The sequence below is a fragment of the Asterias amurensis genome, chromosome 19 (genome assembly GCF_032118995.1).
Source record: "Asterias amurensis chromosome 19, ASM3211899v1".
Taxonomy (NCBI): domain Eukaryota; kingdom Metazoa; phylum Echinodermata; class Asteroidea; order Forcipulatida; family Asteriidae; genus Asterias; species Asterias amurensis.
In genome coordinates this window covers 8,275,573-8,297,459 of record NC_092666.1, presented here as the reverse complement: position 1 = coordinate 8,297,459, position 21,887 = coordinate 8,275,573, and the positions used below count along the sequence as shown (strand labels likewise).

At 35.2% G+C, this 21,887-nt stretch overlaps 1 protein-coding gene across 1 annotated transcript; it reads left to right on the top strand.

The window, feature by feature from the left end:
• Positions 1-485: 485 nt before the first annotated feature.
• Positions 486-21,343, top strand: LOC139951515 (uncharacterized). The gene is given in 17 exon segments (XM_071950444.1): positions 486-632; positions 1,294-1,378; positions 2,182-2,246; positions 2,732-2,783; positions 4,456-4,511; positions 5,631-6,651; positions 8,049-8,098; positions 8,791-8,896; positions 9,396-10,018; positions 10,437-10,577; positions 10,975-11,142; positions 12,254-12,331; positions 13,423-13,488; positions 14,858-15,170; positions 16,695-16,750; positions 17,853-18,152; positions 18,154-21,343. Coding segments are annotated over 16 exon segments (3,192 nt in total). The 5' UTR covers positions 486-632; positions 1,294-1,299; the 3' UTR covers positions 18,172-21,343.
• The last annotated feature ends 544 nt before the right edge of the window (positions 21,344-21,887 follow it).

The window sequence follows — 21,887 nt, the reverse complement described above, 5'->3', positions numbered from 1 at the left end:
CGCCCAAACTTCCTCCAATCACATGACTTGTAAGTGCGAGTTTGGATCCGGGTTTTGCAGACTTGCAACCCGACGTCTGAAACCACACAAACGTATTGAATTCCACACAAACAACCGTGTTGGATTACACAAGGATGCCATACCACTGGACCTTCTAATTTTCAATCCAAGATGGCGCAGGTTACGCTTTTAATAGTATAGATTATAGGTAGGCGTACTCCCCGACCTCTCTGAAATAACCAGAGACAATTGTAATGTGTTTGTATTGCTACAACTTGCTTTATCCTCTCCCCCGCTTTATCCCTCTATTTTATTTTTCTAAATTTTTAGGGGTGTTGTTACCCGCGCCCTTGCCCGCCCTATGGATCCGCGCACGATGAATGGTATTTCTTTCTCTGGCAAGTGACGTCGACAAGTAAAAATACGCGCTGTAGGGGATTCCCCGTTATTTTGCAATCACTCTTGATTTTTTCTACGTAGTTGGAAGGCCGCCATTTTACTGGAGTGTTTTGCACTTCCTGTTTGCTTTTAATCGTTGGATTTTTGATGGTTGGTCATCGATAAACTGTTTAAAGGTAACCTGGCGGACAAGTTAGCTTAGACCAAGTTTGAAGAAGTTAAGCCATACAAAGGTAGGCATTCCCTAAATCTTTTCTTCGTTTTTTGCTGGTTAATCCTTCTTAGCCCACCCCGTTGGGCTGTTTGTGTTCTAAATGTTAGTATTTTGATGTCAGTCTTTTCATTATCGGCAGTAGTTATTCCTTTTTGAAGTGTTCTTATATCACCTTAAACTGCCCCAAAATGTATTTCTGCCTCCTTCCCTATAATTTTTTTTATGCATACGACTTCATTTAAATCAGTTGATTTTGACCCAGTTCTTGTTCATATTAAAGTCATTGGGTTGGACACGTAATTACTAAAAACTCTTATTGTTAGCATAAACCTTACTTGGTGACGAGAAATGGGGAGAGGTTGATAGTATAACACATTGTGAGAAACGGCTCCCTCTGAAGTGACATAGAATTCGAGAAAAAAAAGTAATATTCCACGAATTTGATTTCGAGACCTCAGATTTAGAATTTGAGTTCTCGAAATCAACCATCTAAACGCACACAACTTCGTGTGACAAGGCTTTTTTTTCTTTCATTAGTATCTCGCAACTTCGAATGTTCACAGGTTTGTTATTTTATGCATATGTTGAGATACATCAAGTGAGAAGACTGGTCTTTGACAATTACCAATAGTGTCCACTGTGTTTAAACCAACATTTTATTTTATATTTTGTTTTACCAGTTCAAAATGGCCGAGATCCCTAAGATTCCTGAGAGTCCAGTGAGGACAACCGGAACAAAGGAAGTACAACAAACCAAACGCAAAGGTTAGTGGTGATGATTTGTGATTGGAAACTTATAAACAAGGAGAGACCCAGATACTGTGGAAATGCAATACATGCCAAAACTGGCAAGACAAAAAGTGTACATATGCAAGTGGTTAAAAATTACTTATTAAAAGAATATTACGATCCTACATTCTTCTCATTTTTTTAGCCGGACTTGAAACAAAAGTGATAACATATTTTGCTTTACTTGGGAACTTGGTGAAAGTAAATAAATCTGGACAGACATCGATTGCAACTTATAGTCCGGTCATACTGCAGCTGGACCTGGAAAAAATTGCAACAGAATTGATTTCAACTGCTATGGGTTCTATAGACACCCAAGTTTAACATATCAAAAGTCCTCCAAAATCCAAGTGTCAGAAAGCCATCAAATTTGTATTATGTTAATTACTTTCCGCCATTAGCTGAAAATGGAAAAACATGACTTTGGAGGACTTTTGATATGTTAAACTTGGGTGGCTATAGAACCCAAAACAGTTGAAATCAATTCTGTTGCAATTTTGTCCAGGTCAAGCCAGTATTTCTGATAGATTGACTGGACTATTAGGCCTTTATCATTCTTTGAAAGACTAAAGCTGGTTCACATTTTGATAACAAACATGTTGTCACAGTAATACTTGAAATCGATTGAATTTTACTAGCAGGGCACAACTTCATCAGATAAGGCTTAACATGGCTAAAGCATAATATTCTGTATTTTTTTTCTTTTTAGTTATTCATGTGTCTTTGTTTTGATGTTCATTATTCAAAGTCTTATTTCTTTGTACATGTATGTTAAAAAGGGAAACCGACGACAGATTCACATCATAAGAAGGACAATGTGAAGCCTGGAAAATCTACACACAAGGTCTGAATTATCACCTGATAAATGTATATAAATAGCCTACTTAAATAATATGAGCAGTCTGTTTTTCACTGTATAGCATGTACAGTGAGTGTATCATGCACCGTAAGAATGCATGTAGTGCAGTTTGGAAGCTGTTGGAATGCACATCACCAAAGTTCCTGTTATAAATTAATTAACATAAACAATTATTTTACTTTTTGCTTGAAAATATTACTCCACAGTCAACAATAGTTAATTTTCATAACAGTTATTTCCATTAAGGTAAACTGATGTCATTTTTATTTGGTTTGGTTTAAAAGCAAATAATACTATCACAGTTTGTTGCTAATTTGTAATTGTCACACGTATTGTATTAAAACATTTGATTTTAATGCAGGTTTTATGATTGATCAATGGTTATCTTAACAAAAAATAATAACACACAAAAAACACCACAAAATTAGGAACCATTTAAGTGTAATCTTCTGTCGATTTGTTTTATCTAGCTGGACTACTCTTCTAAGATGACGACTTATCAAGATGAAGAAGATGACTATGGTTAGTAAATTGATGTAGTTTTTGTATTGACATTATTCATTGCTTACAAAGACACAGCTCGTCTGAAATTTGCAATCCTGCTCCAAAACTTCAGCCCTTCACATTTAAAAAAAACAAATACATTTATAATCATTGTATCTTTTCTGTCGCTGCACCAAGGATGTAAATAACCTTCCTCGGAGCACTAGACAGTCTCCTGCAGAAGCTATTTCAATCCCACCCTTCCACCAGAGTTTAAGTTGCAGTGCTATACGCATTGGCACTGGGACTAGTGCCTTACAAATGTCATACTTGGCTGGTTGATTGACTGATGGTGCGTTAGAAAATTGTTCATCTGAAACAGATTGGTGTGTAAAAAGCAAAACAATTAAATTAACATGCAGTTGGGCAGAGATATTACTTTGTGTTATTATTGCATTAGAGAACCAATATTTTGATATTGCACTAAGTATACATTTTTTTTAATCAAATATCAGCAGCAAGGTAGGTCTTTCCAGCAGCAGTACTAAAGACTCATGTATGTTTAGGTACAACACCATAGACCCCCTACCACCTAAAAAACTTTCTGCACGTAACAGATCATTATGTTGGCAGATGAGAAATGATTTATTAATGCTTTTGAATGTTGCATCCAACATTTTGCAGTTTCTGATTATGGTGGGAGTATAAACAATAGAACAAATAGACAGTTGATTGAAGGAGTGCATAGACAAAAACTTGTGTATTAATGTGTCATGTCCTCGAGAGATGCTAAGCGGCCAAGTGATAAGGAGGCAATGGGAAAAAACACAGGATCCTAAACTATTGGGTGGCAATGACCTGCAACATGATTTTGATCTACATTAAATACCCTGTACACTATTGGTAATTGTCAAAGACCAGTCTTTTCACTTGGTGTATCTCAACACATACATAAAATAACAAACCTGTGAAAATTTGAGCTCAATTGGTCGTCGAAGTGGCGAGATAATAATGAAAGAAAAAACAACCTTGTCACATAAAGTTGTGTGCTTTCAGATGCAAGTTGATTTCGAGACCTCATCTATTTCTGAGGTCTCGAAATCAAATTCAGGGAAAATTACTTCTTTTTCGAAAACTATGTTACTTAAGAGGGAGCCGTTTCTCACAATGTTTTATTTGTTACTCGTTACCAAGTAAGGTTCTATGCTAATAAATATTTTGAGTAATATCCATAAGTGTCCACTGCCTTTAAGAGAGATAACTGATCTTGAAGCAAATTGAGCAATAATAAAATAATAAACTCACAATCTGCCATTAAGTGAAAATTGGGTTAATTGGCACACAACAAACCAGGTGGTAGGATTTGTTTAGGAGACTGAAGATATTATTTTTAATACAAAAAGCAATTCTTCACTTTAATTAAGGCACATCATAACCCAATAAACCCCAATGCATATACCACAGTGTATTGATAAACCTAAATCACATTTATTTAATAAATAAGTGAATCAATCCTTAGGTGTGTTGCTGACTGTTGCTGTTTGTGAAATAAATGTTGCTGTTTGTGAAATAAATGGTGGTGTTAAGAAAATACATGGAGTTATCTCCATATGCCACAGTCAGCGTACATCCTAAGGATACCTCATTATTCTTGCTATCAGTTATACACAGGTGTACTTTATTAATTTGTGTTTGTATTTTTTGTACACAGAACTCATCGGTTTCGTAAAACCACTGAGTGCAAGAATGACAAGGAATAATATTAAGGTTTGCTTACAAATAGTTTGTTAATGGGTACAGCAGATTAATCCATAGATTACTCCAGATTAAGCCTTATCCACAATTAAGTACCAATGTGATAATAGAATCCAATCCAGAGTGAGTTACGAAATTTAAGGATGACACTTTCAAAACGAAACGTTGCGCAGTTAAATCTACAACTGTCACTGGTTTGTTTCTACTTATCAAATTTAAGTTTCAGTTCCTGCCCTACACACATATCAACCAAGCTCAATGTTTATCCCAACCCCACCTCTGTGAGTTTAATTGCTTTGATAGGAGTTAAGAATTAGGCCTATACAATAAAAGAATCGGAGTATCCTGATCAAATCAATGAGTTGTCAAAGAAATCAATGTGTTTGCAATAGTTCAGCTCTTTCTGGTTGGATATCGCCCAATGCTGGAGTCCTATTAGGGGGTTAAGATTGAGACCCTTCGGTTTCTTGGCAGTCATCAATGATATAAAACCGTCTGATCAAATTCACACTTTTAAATATGTTAAATTAATATGATACTTAACTTCTGGCAGTCTAATCAACACTCAATTATTAAACTTGCAAAGAATAATGTAGTACTTAAATGGTGTATTTACCATCGAAGTAACTTCAATCCTGCCACTTGTATGATGATGGAAATCACTTACGGATTATAAATTGTGTGCCATAAAGCTTAGAAAAATAATGATGATGTATTATTTTACCCGATGACTTGAAAGACGTCTTCCTATTTAAAATGGCTTAGTTGAGTTTTGAGCTACATTGTTGGATAGGCCTTATAGCTTGATGACACGATGGTTTACTTGTCTTTCACTAAACAATCCACCACTTCGAAAGCAGCTCCCTTTGGATGAAACTTATAAAATAAGTTGTTACTGGTCAACCTTTTACCAGTTTATAAGGAACACTTAGGTTTGATCCCTCAGCTATGTCTATGAATAGCTTCACAAACCAAAACTTCTTACAGGTGACTGCCCTGATTACTCGGGTAGTTTCCCCAACCTTGTATTCCGTTTGCATTTGTCCCTTCATACCATCTCTTTATTACACTTTATCCTCAATCTTGTCACTCATTTCAAAACTGTTTTTAATTAAACTGATTTATTATTAGTCGCATTTGAAGCACATCTCAACGGAAATCAATGAGCTCTCAACTATGGTAACAACAGAGATGCTACCTGGTCAGTTACATTCATTGATGGAGAAAATGATCAAAGAGCAGGAACGGCTTGTAAACTTCCAACAAGAAATGGCTACAGGTGTAAACCAAAGAGCAACTGACGTTCAACTGTATCAACAGACATCAAGAGACTTGTCAGAATTAGATGTTCTTTTGAGTAAGATTCACTTGGTGTCATTAAAGCTGAATTTACATAGGATGAAATCTGTTGATGAAGCTCAAATGAAAACAGACACCAAAGTATCAGAGAAACAATATCAAGACAAAATGAAAGAGGCTCTTTCTAAACTGGAGTGGACACTGCAGCATCTTGGTCATGTCCTGATAAGTCATAATTATACACGTCCATATGTCAGAGAGCATGCTATAACATGGCACATGATAGAAAGTGTATACTACTGCCAACAAATGCTAGTTGATGATTTGCAAGGCTTGGCTCAACAAACCCTACTGGATAAGGAGCCTGCCTATCAAGAGCAGTACATGAAGAATCTCAATGTGCTCATTAACACACAGCAGCAGTTGGTTCAGAACCTCACAGATCTCCAAAAGCAGAAAAAAGGCAGCAAGCTGGAGAAGGAGTCCTCTAAGCAAGAGGATCTGCCTGCAGGAGAGGTTGGTAAACAGCAAAACGAACTGGAACTGATCACAGAACAAACTGATTTGATGAAAGATTGTCTCCACTGGTTGCAATGTCATAGAGGATGGCAAGACCAGCACATTGGTCATTCCATCTTTGTGGCGATATGTTCGGTATATACTGTGCATCGTATTCATGGTAGGTTGTCCCATGGTATTGACTACTGGAAATACGTCATGGAGAGCGCCACAGATTTTATTGACATGGCAAATTATGACGAAAATGAAAAATTTGTTAACAATGAAAAGGAGATCATGCTCAGTCACATAAGATTTTTGCATAGAGCTGAAGTGACAAGGACTAAAAGACAAGGTAAGAACAAACTTATTTCTTACAGGGAATTGGATCAGATCATATAAACTGCCCACACATATTAAGGAAACTTTTTTCAATCAAGTGTAACTTTATTATTTATAGCTCGCTTTGTATATGTGATATTATCAATGCAAAGCTGAAGTGTTCCTCTTTAAGATAATACCACAATGATGACATGTTGCTGGACTTTGCCACCTTAATGAGAATGAGGCAAAGTCGCAAATCAAATTGTGCCAAAATTAGCAGTTAAGTGTTAATGTGTGAACAAACGAGTTGACACTGTAATTCAAACAAGCAAGACAACTTACTGATTTCAATGCACTTTAGCAGACAAGAACTTCAGTAAATACCCAAACAAGTTGTGTTTCAAGAAATTAGGGCTAATGTGCTCACTGGTGCAAATCTTTTTGTAAACCATTCATGGTTCGGAAGCTTGACCGGTTTGATTATTGATCAAAGAGAACCGGACTCAAGCTCTGCTGTTTGATCAGCAGAGTGTGGGTTCGAATCCCGGTCGTGACACTTGCTACATAAAATTGGGGAGGCCAGGCTTCGGACTGATGATACCCAAGCCTACATCCGTATGGACTGTAAAAGGGGTAACCCTGTTTCAGCCCTATGGGTAGGTGGCAACGGCCTCTGGACAAAAAATAGTTGTAGCCCACACCTTGAAGTGGCCTTCAGGCCTCGTCTGTCTGGCGACTTGCATAAAAATAAAAAATAAATGTAAAAAAGCACAGATAATGGTAATTTTGGCACATTTAAATTGTGACTTTGCCTCATTGTCATTCATGTAGCCAAATTCAGCAACATGTCATCATTGCAAATGTGGTATCATTTAAAAGAGGAACACTTCAGCTTTGCATTGATAATATAACATATATGCAAAGGGAGCTATAAATAATAAAGATATACTTGGTTAAAAAAAGTTTCCTAATTCTTTGTGAGCAGTTTACATGTAACAATTCAATTCAATAATTAATAAACTTATACTAAGCGCAAAAAATAACTTAAATGTTTTACATTTAGGGCCTATGTGCATCAAGCAATGTGGAGTCAGTTCTTGAATTGGTCTCAACGTTTCGACTACCTTGCTCTTGTCAATGATTAGAGCAAGCTGACTCCACAGTAGTGCAGTTAATTACGATCCTGAAGTAGTAGTCCCAGCCAACTTTTTATACCTTCTTCCCAGATAGTAGTTAAAAACAGGACAGTTCTTCTCCGAACTGAGAAGTTTCCCGAACACTAGGATAGATCTAACTCTACCTGGCAAGTAGATACACACATGGTGTTACCACAAACCAAATATATATTGATATCTCACCATGCAATGCTTCAAATCCTATCTATAAACATCACTCACTGATGATATTTAAACTTGTAATTTGCTTTAGAACAAGCTTCAGTTGAATCTGGAGGGTCTCCTGAGGCTACCATAGTGTCTGTAAGTATTGACTATTCTTAGTATTTTGAATTTGTGGATACAAAAATCTCTAAATTATCGCTGAATAAAAATCACAAAAAATCCTATATAGTCTGAGATGCAATGCAAACAAGGTGCAATTAATTATTGATTAGGTTTTAACAAATGGTCAATGAATATGTTCAATAAACAAAGGTACACTATTTATCTTGTACCAACTAACAATATCTCAAAAGCAATGTCTGAAGTGTCCGAAGGGAGAAAATGCAGGCCAGCACCTAACCTGGCTACTCTGGGGGCAAAACCTCCGTCAGTTGCCATTGTAACTAAGACTGGTCTTAAAGTATGGAGAAGATCTCAGAATGCCATTAGTTTGAAAATATCCCTGCCAGAATTACATTCAGCTCTTCGCTGCACTCGGTTAAAGGTAAACTCTCCCAAAATGTTCCTCTGATGAGTTGTAAACAAATACAGAGGTCTGGAAGCATCCATCAGTCTTGAGTAATTGTGTCCTATCCGAAATCTTTTCAAATTGTCTGCCAATCAGTTTCAAGAACGTACATGGAACTTGAGATAGCACATTATCTAAAATGTCTTGTTTGGGTATAAAGTAAAAGTGCAGAGTGTCTTGCTTTTACCACAAAGTGGACTAATTTTTACTGGACAACATGAGAGTGAATGTACAACCAAAAATATGTTTTTTTTGTGATCAGGATGTCACTGACAAGCCCATTGATGAAGACAGCAATCTGGATGCTGCAGGTTTTACTTCAATCACACAGACTACTCAAGCAGATACACAGATGGCACTAAGAAATGGTGAGCAAACTGTCAAAGGCTGGTCCATAAAAATTTGAACTAAATAATGCCTGGCTATTACCATGAGGAGAAGCACTGTAGTAGTAGAGGATGAGTATACCTTGCTTTTTTGTCATGATAATCATCTAGAAACTTGCACTTTTTATGTGTATTAATTTTTTTAAAGGAAAACAAATCTCTAGTTTCTTCAACTGGGGTATTTCTTAACCAAGTTGCTTTTTGAAAATTGGCTTTTAAAAAAACATATGTGCTAAATTCGTGCAACCTAATCCTTCATGATCAAGTAAGGTTTGTAGAGACACCATGCAAATAAAAAGAATCTCTCTGACTTGTACAGCTTTTTTTTAATATAGAGAAAGTTTATTTACAAGGTGTCTCTGCAAACCACACTTGATTATTTTCCAACTATGTGCAATTTGAAATCCCATTGAAACTTATATGCCTATTTTCATGATTTAAAAAAACATGTTGTGAATGTGATAACTTTGTTATTTTCCAGAAACGCCTTCTCATCTTGAAGAGGTATTGAATGAGTTTAAAAAGCAGACTTTGGACATCAGTGCTAACGAGAAGACTGACATCTTGCTGCAGTTACCTTACATGGAAGTTGGCTTCTTCAATAATAGAGGTGGCATTTTGGCTCTGGAGAAATATGATGTGCACCTTTACATTCCGCATGGTGCAATACCTGAAGGCCCGCCCCAGCTGGTGTATATCTATGTCAACCCTGATGAAGTAGTTGCTGATACAGTCAATAGTGAAGAGGAACAATTGTCACCAAAGGTTCAATGTGGTCCTCCAGGTCTCACATTTGAAGACAGTGTGGTGTTGTCTTTTCCTCATCATGCAGAGTCATCTGATTGGGAGTTTACTGCTAAGATGTCTTCAGCTTCTTCAGAATCCTGGCAAGCCCTTGATAGCAGCACTGATGGTCAGTTGGTGTCTTCTAAAGGAGACAAGGCCATTTTTCTGGTCAACCATTTCTCTTGGTTCGCATTGTTTGGCAGATCCTCGGGTAAACGTCGAAAACGAGTTAGAGTTGGTGCCTTTGGAGATAGCCTTGGTCCAGAATGTTATTCTTTGCGGGTTTACGTTTGGAAGGATGACAAGGTTTCAGAGCAGGTACTTAATAACTTTTTGCAAAAGTGGGTAATAAAAGATATAACACAAAAAAAAACTGTTGATGAAGTAAACTTAATGTTCTCAAGTCTTTGTCTGAGGATATTATTAATGGAAGCCGGCAAAAAAGAAAGATAGTTTCGTGACCGTCACATAAACACATACATTTATGTTTTTACAGACCCATTGAAGGAATTGTAGGTTTGTCTTATTTAAATCTAGAATCTTACAGACAACTAAACTAATTTGTGGTTTTAGATAAACAAAATTGCAGAATTTAGATCTTAAACTCACTTCGCAAAGTTGAAATAACGTACATTCTGCTTTGATGGGTGTTTTCCAGATAAATGTGAATGATTTGTTTCAGTTACCATACTTGTTTAATCTCTTCTAATGGTATTCTGAACTGTTTGCCTGACAGAGAGTTGTTGGATTTGAGGACAGAAAACGATCAGAAATCTTGGATGCCTTTAGAGATCTGAAATTTCTCAAAGGTAAAGGGCACATGCAGGTGGAGATGGCAGAAACAATTGGATGGAACGTGAAACCGCAAACAAATCGAGTAAGGGATGCAATACAAATACATAACCAATTTACTACATTGTGTTGAAGATAATTTTATTTTACTGCTGCTTCTGTTTACCCATGAAGTTAACATTTTGTGAAACACTAGCTACTTCCAAGGGATTGGAGCAACTTCCAAAGGACTCGAGCCTCCAATAAACAGTTCTTTTATGTTTCTAACTGATCATCAATTCAATTATCTAGTATGACAAACACTTACTTATGTACCCATTTATCAGTACAAATGCAGTACATAATGAGTATTTGACAGTTAAAACGGTGCAGAATGCTATTAATGATCTTTTCTTTGGTGTATAAAACGGACTTAAAAGGCATGTTATTGTATTAGAGCTAATATGAGAGTAAAACAGTTTTCATGTAATGTTTCTATACAGATCAATGAAAAGGATGTATGGTCGTATTCTCAGAATTCAGTCACATTTGTTGTAAGGATTGAAGAATCAAGCAGCGCAGATGATATTCTACATGTCAATTGCTTCCAGCAACAAGAAGGAAGTGACAGGCAAGGGAAGAAGATTCGGCTGAATGTTGTACCAAGTCAGGTGAGTATATTCAGTCTATAACAATTGTTAGAGACTATAACAGATTTGAACTTCCGGGACCATTGTGGTCCCAACCTTAAGGGGTTTTACGTTGGGGAGATTTTGTTTTGTCCATTATTTTAGTTTAACGTAACCGATGACCATAAAAAGTACATATGTTGTTGAAAATGTAACACTTCATAACAACATATATAAAAGTACAAATAAATTCAACAAAATAACGAAGAAAAACCGACATGAAAACTTGACCTCAGGTCAGGTTACTTGAAAAAAATTAAGAATTTTAGCCCATCTCCGATCACGAAACTTACGCAGACGCTTGTTTTGTTCGCGCGAGGTGAACAGCCTTTTCATTGGTCATTTAAGCGTCAGCTTCATAGAGTTATATATAAGAACTTATATATAACTCTATGGTCAGCTTCCTCTTTAAACTGCGTCACTCATTAATCTAACGCCCTCGCGAATATTGTGCGTCCGCGTAAAACCCAGCTTTTGATAATTTCACAGTCGGGCGTAGATTTGCAACAGGGGTTTCAAAAAGAATTAAGATCAAATAAACATCCTTGTCCCAGAATTTTCCTTTTGTCTATACATAAACTATAACCGATTAATTGCATAAATAATTTAAAAAGCTAAAACTAAATGAAACAAGCTGTAATGAGTGTTTTTGTTGTTTAAATTCGGTATTTAGAATAATTTAAAGCAAAGATTTGATTTGACAACAATTTTTTTTCTTCGTCTGTCGTGTTTTCTAGCTCCGGTGTGCGCTAGACTTGCACAGTCTATTAAGGCTTAAAGGTTTTTTTTAGATGTTATTTGTTTCTATTATCCTTTTTGGAAATGTTATCTAAAAAATTGAATTTCTGAACTAGGAGCTGTATGAGTAACTCCAGTCAATGAAGCGGCTTCCTATTTATGCAACTGATTATTGACGCGTTAAATTGTGTATTCTTAATGGTTATCTATTTTGAGTGTGTACTTGAGAATGTTAAATGTGGGTGTATTTTGAATGATTTGTTCATGATCAATGTATCATTTCTTGTTTGTGTTCTGTAGTACACTGTCATGTAGAGTCTCTTACTAAAGTTGATTGTTATCCTCTTCCATACAGACACTTGTGACATGTATGAGAAATAACTTGAACCAGAACTGTGTTGCTCGGGGGCCTGAAGATGTTCAACAAGTATATGTAAGAACTGTTTGGGGAATATGTGATTTTTCCATAACTGCGGTGCTTCAAAGTTTTCTTGAAATGCATTATTTTCTGTCATTACCAATAATAACAGGCCCACAGAGCCAAATGTGTAGAGTACGGTTATGGGAAAAAGAAATCACAATTTATTCCCGAAAGTTTGAATACAAGAAGCGTTACCATAGTAAAGCTTTTAGATTGTGGATTATTCTTCCTGCATGGACATTATTCACTCCGGAGTGCGTTCCTACCACTTTTTGAAATGAATTTTTCACAGCTTAAAGGGTCTATGTAGGGCTACTGTTTTCCAACACAAAACACAATGTCCACAGTGACATTAAACTTCAACAGTTCGAAGATAATGATAGTACAAAGCTTCCCTTAAAATTTTACTTACTGATGAGAGGTGCTGTAGTTTTTGAAAAATGAGTAAAACAATGTCACAAATATAATTTTCACCTCAGTTCTAGCATGTGAAAACGTAGTAACCAGTGGTATGTTATGGTATAATACCATAACTGGTTAATACTTTTTACATGCTAAAATAGTTTTCGTCTCACTGAGATGAAAATGATTTTGTGACTTGTTTTTTTAATTTCTCAAAAACTAGCTTTCTATTATCATTATCTTGGGCTTAATGTAAATCTGTGGACATTTTGAAAACGTACCAAAATCCTTTAATTGAATTTTTTTATACAACTACAATTGTATAGGAATGAAGCTATTAAACAGTTAAAAAAAAAAAAAAAATATACAATTGCTTTAACCTGTTTAAGCAAACAATAAGAACCATTCTGTAAATTTTCGTTGAGCAACAAATAATGACCGTTCTATGGTGCGACCACTTGTTTTTACGAAATAACAAATTGTATTTTTTTCTGTAACATGTAATGATGCACAGTTTCTAACAATTAGGCCTAAAAAAGAAAACATCTTATTTAAGGAAAACATTTCTTAAACCACTCCTCAAAATCTTAGTAGAATATCTTCTTTTTTTTTTGGTTAGTGGCACAATACATTTTTTATTTCAAGAATACAAATTTAATCAGAGTGTGGAAATTAATATTATTTCTTTTTTTACTTGACAGCCTGCTACATGCCATACTGATGGGAGTGGAGATAATACTCTACATAAACCAATGACTGAAGTCACTGTGAGTATAATAAATTTATCATTCAGTATATTGGTATAATAGATATAAAACGTACAAAGTTTTTATTGCACTCATGTTATCTGTGTCTGCAATAAGGTGCTCTGTAAACATACAAGAACCGAAACACCTGTTGATAATGTTAAATGTTTTATTAAAGCAAGTTTCCAAACTTTCTCATAAAGGTTGATCTTAAAATAGTTTGTTTAAAGTTTAAACGTAAGTTTTAATTTAGTACAATGTGTTATCAAAACAGAACAGCAATGTATGCATGATCACTACTGCATCATTCCTTCAAAATCAACTGATGTGAGTTTATAATAGATGTTAAATTTGCATCGGGGATCGAGAATATTATTATTATTATTTTTTTTTTTTACCCATGCACCGATGTGTTTTAGCACTGTATACTATACTTTCCTCTGTCCTTTGAACAAATATCACAGGCATATTACTCTGCTGGTATGAGTTTATGTAGGATCCTTTAAAGACACTGGACACTATTGGGAATTGTCAAAGACCAGTCTTCTCACTGTGAAAATTTGAGCTCAATTGGTCCTCGATGTTGCGAGATAATAATGAAAGAAAAAAACCTTGGCACACAAAGTTGTGTGCTTTAGGTGCTTGATTTCGAGTCAAGTGTGTGTAAAATTACTTCTTACTCAAAAACTACGTTACTTCAGAGGGAGCCGTCTCTCACAATGTTTTATACTATCAACAGCTCTCCATTGCTTGTTACGAAGTAAGGTTTTATGCTAATAGTTATTTTGATTAATTTCCAATAGTGTCCACTGCATTTTAAATCAAATCAATCAATACGAGTTTATGTAGGAACGCTGCTGCCTCAATCCTTCAAAATCATCTGACAGAAGTTTGTGTAGGATCCCTACTGCCTCAATCCTTCAAAGTCAACCGATAGGCTATACATTTATTTTGGATTCCTGAATTTCGTTAATTCACAACCTCAGAAAAGCAGATCCTTGTTCCAAATTCAAAACTCATCTCAAAACATATCTATTTCGGAAACAATAGCCTTCAAACTTTTGGTTGTCTTATGTCATTGTGTATTAGCAGAGTTCTTGTTTACTTGCGCCAGGAGTGTCATCATTGACAGACATGGCGCACTAGAAATGTTCAACATTATTATTTTTGCTATTATTATTTAACCTTGTAGATGTTTCAAAAACCATTGATTAAAATCTCTTGGCTGTATGGGCAAACCAGAGGAGATGATGAAGTACCAAATAAATTCTGTGTTTTCAAGAATTTAAGATACAACCTTTTCTCTAGTGTGTTGCTGTTTATCCCTCTACCTAAAAAAAATGAAACATGTATAACATTTATATTCATTTATTGTTTTTCTGCAATTAAGAATACCATTGCAAGTACAATCCGAAGAAGACCACGCCAGAAGGTGAGGATGTTTGGTGGCTTATCAGACCAGAAAGTGAATGATCTTTGTGAGTTTCTTGACAATCAAGCTGCTGGTTACCATGGTTTGCCTCTTCTGGATTATCTCTCTGGTAATGGATACATACCTCCCGAGACACATAAAAAGGAAGTCCTATCAACGTACTTTAGCCTGTGTTCAAAGCACAACATTGCTGACCAGGACGCTGTTCATTATCTGAAACTAGTCTTCCATGAACTCAATTGCACAAGAGCAGCAGAGATAATAGAACCAGGTACGTTCTCATGCATAAAAATGCCTACTAGGCATGTTAATCGTTTGCAAAAATGCCCCTATAGAATTAGAAATACTTTCTCAAATCTACAAAATTTTAAGATGGATAGAACAATATTGTTCCAACCACCATTTAAGTTTCACATCCTTGTCTTTCATACGAGTTTGCCCCATACATTTTCAGAGATGCCAAGTTCAGAGGCCAGCTATGCGTGCAACTTTTCAACCCCCCCCCCAAAAAAAAAAAAAAAAGGTTTTTACAGAATCACCGAATCACCGCCCGGGACAAAAAAATAAAAAATTATATAAGAAATATCTTCTTCTTTTTTTTGCATAAAACTATTTGTGGAGAAAAATGTTCTTCAAAAACCTCTTTAGTATACTTAGAACTCACATGAGGTACACAGGAGATGTTGCTGGTTAATGTGGAGGTACGATTGTGTCAGATTATTTTCCCCAAAAAGATAAATTTCTGGCTAAAATGATGTTCAAAATCCTCCGCTCACCCCACTTCTCTGCTCGTAGAGTACATCCAACGAATTTGCTAAGAAATCGTGACAAAGTTGTGCGCAATTCACATTCACGCTTGGCCGAATTGCTGAATTGTCGTCTGAATCCTCTGATAGAGCAAAAAGCGTGCGCAATCTTCAAATTTGCACTCTGTTTGCATGCCAGCTCAAGTTAATTCTGAAAAACTGCTTGCAATCTGAAGATTGTGCATTATTTTTATTTTTTTCCCGGTCTGCCCCCAATGCGTGTGAAAATGGTTGCAGTGCGTGAGAGCGTGAGACAGGACCCTAATTCCAAGGTGGCGTTATATACTGCCACACAACGCAATACCCGGGCCAGTGCCTATCTTGTTTTATGAGATCTTTGCTCTAGTCAACCTTTCTATTTCAAAGTATGTTCCAAAGCACTACAATAGTTACCACAAGGGTTGACCGTTTTTTAAAATTACTCAAATAGAAGCATATCACTGACATTCCTACAATTACACTTTTAACACAAATCGTTAATATAAGTGAGCTCAAAGATGTCTACTTTAACATTAACATTGGTCATGTAAAAGTTATTTATATCATCTTAATCATGGGGAAACATTGTATATTTTTCAAAATGTTGTACCTTTGATTCTTCTTTCATGCCAAATCACACTGCCGAAAAAAGGGTTCAGGTGTCTTAATTTTATTATGCAAGGTAACGGACACCAGTTTTTCCCGGACAAAAAGACATTCTAAATTCAAAATTAACATTGGGGTGGGGAGTCTGGAGATAACCTTTTTTGTTTTCAAAAGAAAACCCCCATAACCAAGGCATAACATGTTTGTTAAACATAGTATTGGGCAATAACACTAGAAAAAAAGGGAACTCTTGAAAACTTAAAACTTTAGTGCTGGAGCTCCCCTTCACAAAGTGGTCAGCAAGTCTCAATTAATTAAAGTTTAGGAAATAAATGGTATTTAATAAAAAAGTGAACTTCTTTATTGTCTTTCTTAAACTCATGATTCAATCTCTGTTTAATCAGGTGGTGAACGAACAGATGCTGAATCAATCTTGCAGTTTCTTGACAATGAGTCACTGGTAATGTATGATTCAATTACTCATTAATCAAACAAACATTTACAGCTAAAACGTCCAGATTTAGAAAGTTGGATGTTGGCAATGGTCTGGAGGATTGACTAAATTTCAAATGTCTCATATTGTAAGACTATGTTTAATTGAATTTTTAAAGGTGAAATCATTTTTAAAAGTTCAGCAAAAAACTTCTTTGTATAAGAAATATACAATACTACGGGTTATTTGACATTGGTTTGTTTTCCAAGTTTAGCAAAAAAAGGTTAATGCCGTGATGTGTCGACCCTAATAAAGTATTTCTTAAAGGCTAAAGTGGAGATGAATAAATCAATAAATGGGAGGGGGAAGGGGAGGCAAGAAGTGCACAGAAAAAATAAGGGTAGACAAATAAAACTGATAAGGGGTGGGGCTGGTTTGACCACAAGGGGTGGATTGAGGCAGATTAAACAAGTGGATATCTGTCAAAAATATAGCAGGCAAAGACACTTTTTGTCCTTCTTGTACAGCATATTGAAGTCGACCATGATTAAAAGAAAAATCAATTATTTTTGAAATTGCCGAGGGTAAAAGGAATTATAACTAAAAATAAAACAAATCTGAGTTAAATCAGTTGATGCCGGGTTTTGTGTTTTGCAAATTAATTCCTTTGGAAACATGTTTTTCATGTACCTTTGATGACTGATAAGAAAGGTCATTCTTAACATGCATTCTTAATGTGCAAAGCTTCGATTCACCTAAACAACGAGGACAGCTTGTCATTTCTAATGTTGTTTTGTTAATGCCTCCACGGTTTTATTCATTGTATTTGAGCACAATGGAGACAAATACTAGGGGACTGAGATTCCATTACATGATTGTGTGTATGCGCGCAGTTTTCTCTTGTTGAAAACTACCTATGGTTGCATTCCTTTTGAGAAACTAATTACCCATTGAGAACTCAATATCAACTTCACATAAAGGCACTTTGGACCTCAGTATAAATAATATATTGAACAGTCAGTCAACATGTTTTAAAACAACCAATTAATGGGATGAGAGGGTCATCAAACAAAGAAGTTTAACATGTGTTATTGTTTATGGAATTTTACTTGTATGTATTTACTTTCAGACGGAAGGAGATGCTGAGATATGTCTTAGAGATTTAGCTAAAAAGCTAGGTCCAGAGTGGGAAGATTTGGCAACCTATTTAGGCATCATAAATCGTGAACTTACTGCAGTGAGAAGCAAGGGTTCTGGGAGAGTCAACAGCCAGATATTCTGCATGCTAGTCAGGTGGATGGAGGGATTTGACTCATTTGGAGAGGCGGCTTTCAACACTTTGTCATTAAACTTGCAGAGGGTTGAAAGGAATGATCTGGTTGAGTTGTTAAAGGGAAAGGTAACAAGCATATTGTTCTTTAACAAACAAAACAACAGACAATTGTTAATGAAGGTAAACAAAGGTTCCAGCTCTTGAGTATTCGGTCAGTGTCTGTGTCACTGCTAATGCATGTGGAGTAATGCAAACAAAAAATGCACTTACCAATTCTTTTAGAAAAAAAAGATCAAATAAAAGATGTGTAGTTACTAATTTAAGGCTGTAAAAACATTACTCTTATTGTTCCTTTTCAGTGTTATTGTTTTATTTCAGAAATGCTAGAGGGACTGGATAAACCTGGTCACTATGCTTATCTTACCAAAAGACCCAGTGAGTTTTGTAATTTTTAATTCCATAACTGCTAAAATGTAATGTTTTTATGTAGCGTTTTGTAAATTTTGTACTTTTAACACTTAATTGCCTTTTAATATGTGATTGCTGCTGTTTTTAAGATGTACTTTGACCCCTTAAGTTCAGCTTCTGCTTCTGGTCATTTCGTTGTATATATACCATAAATAAAATATATACCAAAAGGAAAAAGGAAAAAAAATGGTGGTAGCCATACAGATTACATAACCCTTTATCCCTTTCATGGCGTTATACTTAAGGGAATACAAGTGTGAGAAGCTGGTATTAACAGCAGGTTAGTGAGCGGGTTGGTGGCTGGTGGCTGGTGGCTGTTGTTGTTAGCCGAAAGGTGAGGACAGCTGCCAGCCACCAGCCAAGGTGTGATATCAAAATTGTTGATAACTGAAATTTAAGCTCAAAAGCTCTCTTATTGATTCCAGCGAGATATTTTATGTGCTTAAACTCACACAATCAGCAATAGTACTCCTCTCGTTTTAAGAAATGTTTCTGAATGTTTTAATCATTTTAAGATTTATTACTCTGTAGTGGAAGAGTGGGATAGAAGACATGGTGCACCTTTTACACTATTCTTATTACATTGTTATAAACCATATAAGTAAGCAACTTGTTTAGTTCATGAAAAAATGAACAAAGAAAACGTTTGGTACATTATGATGCATTCCTGTTTGAGATGTAATGGTTATAAAACAGCACCAAGCTGTCAAATTGTTTATAAAGACATGTATTTATAACTGTAAAGGCCTACACCTGTTGTGATAGCTAAATAGATCTTTACAGCATCATAGCAAATAATCAATGATGTTGTAATATAATAAAGATGGATTAGATTTTGTAATTGTTGCCTGATTGTTGCAAGTAGACATCAGAAACATCTATGTCTTATTCCTCAGAGTAGTGCTATGTTATATTGGATGTTAGTCAGTACTCTTTTGGACTGTGTCTTTGCTCTATATGACCAACTTCAGCACATTATGTACATTCGAATAATTTATGTCCACTTGGTACACACACATTAAGAGATATTTTTGTTTACCCTTTAAGGGTGGTTTAGAGGAGGAGTTTCTTATTGGTTTATAATCAGCTCAAATGTACATTTTACTGTTCTTATCAAACAATGCATGATAATAAACTTAAACATTCCAACTTGATAGTTTTCCTCGGACAACATGCATTTCATAAAATTTTGCCTTTTATAAATGTAATGCAAACAATTTTATTCATGGGTATTGGTAACTAGTCTGTTAGCAAAACTGTGTGTGAAGTATACATTTTTAATCTTTATAATTGTATGTATAGATTTAAACATAAGCCTATTGTAGATTGTTTTTTGAAAGCTTTGGAAAACAAAATTAGAAGAATTTTTAGTCTTGATAATAATCATAATTTTTGTTTAGCCTTGTGAGATGTGGTAACTTCAAAAGCATACAATTTAATCAAGCATGTGTATATAGAGCTAAACCCGGTATAATTCATTAAGTATCAACGAAACTTAAATTAACATCTGATGTTTTTTGTACAGAAAGAAAAACGAGTGCATTGAGATTACTATGTATACGAATACAAGAACGAAAATAGAATTAATCCTAGCGTTTCGTGAAATCGGCGGCAGATTAATTAAGATAAAACAACATCATTACAGTCTATACTGTGAGGTGTTGTTGTAGTTTTCTTTCAAATTCTATAAACAATAACATACTGGACTGTGTATCGTGGTCCAATGGAACTAGAGCGAACAAATAAATATTAAATTGCTATGAAATTGTTGTGTTTATGATTAGTGTTTGTATCTTAAATTACTGCTAGATAGCAAAATACAATACTCGTAATGGTTATTGGTAGCTCTTCTAGCAATATAATGTGTGAGTTACTTCTTGTTACGAATTATAGTTGTATATGTTGGTTTAAACATTAACACATTTGCAGCCTTGGCATACAGTTGTAGATTGAAAGCTATAAAATGCAAAATTTGATTAATTGTTAGAGTTATAGACACTGGACACTATTGGTAATTTCTCAAAATAATATTGTTAGCATAAAAACTGACTTCGTCACGAGCAATGGGGAGCTGTGGTAGTATACAACACTGTGAGAAACGGCTCCTCTGAAGTAATGTAGTTTTTGAGAAAGTAAGTTTCCACTTAAAATATTTGAATTTGATTTCGAGACCTCAGAATTAGATTTTGTGGTACCGAACTCAAGCATCTGAAGTGAAGGCACACAACCTCTTGTGACAAGGGTGTTTTGTCTTTTATTACTCTCTCGCAACTTCGACGACCGATTAAGTTCAAATTTTCACAGGCTTGTTATTTTATGCATAATATGCATAAACGTGTCGATACACCAAGTAAGAAGACTGGTCTTTGATAACTACCAAAGGTGTTCAGTGTCATTAATAATAATCATGAGACCCTTATGGGATGTAACAATTAAAATGTTTTGCATAAAAATAAATCGAGCCTTGCTAACATAACAACAACCTTCATCAGCCTCTTTCAATGTGTATAATAAATTGGATGAATATTTCTGCTGGACTGATGTGTGGCGGTCCACTGACAGAGCAAAGTATAAATGGAATTTCTATTTTATAATACAATTGTTTGTATCCTATAATCCTATCTGGAAATATAGTTAAAAAGTTGTTTGATGTTATATTTTGTTTGCCTTCTTTTAAGAATGATACACAAAAATTCGATAGGGCTTCAATACTTTAGTAACCCTTACAAACATTATAAAGTGTATTGTTTTAAAGGGGCTATGTAACTTTTATAGGACATAAAACACAATGTCCACAGATTTACACTAAACTTACACAGTTACACAGATAATGATAGTAGAAAGCTTCACTGAAAATACTACGTGCTGAGGTGCTGTAGTTTTTGGGAAATGAGTAAAACAATGTCATGAAAATAATTTTCGTCTCATGAGACGAAAATTATTTTAATCATTTACAAACGGATTTTCATGGCATTGTTTTACTCATTTCTCAAAAACTACAGCACCTCAGTAAGTAAGATTTGAAGGGAAGCTTTCCACTATCATTATCTTTAAACCCTTTAAGTTTACTGTAAATCTATGGAAATTTTGAAAAATATCATCAGTTTTTATTGTATTCTCCCTACCTACCGTTTGTTTATTTTAATACATATACCATTGAGTCAAGCTCGAAGTAAACTTAATCAGTTTTCGTTGGGAATTCATAAATACCATAGAAAGTTTTCAACGTCCTCTTTTTATAGATTGATATAAATATGCTGTTTAAAGGAACACGTTACCTTGGATTGGCCGAGTTGGTCTATAGGATACAATGATCTGTCTGTAGAATACAATGATCCACACAAATTGGCCCCGAAATTGCGTGGTTTTCCTTTTACTTTGCGAACTAACACGGTCTGCCATTATATGGGAGTCAAGAAAAAT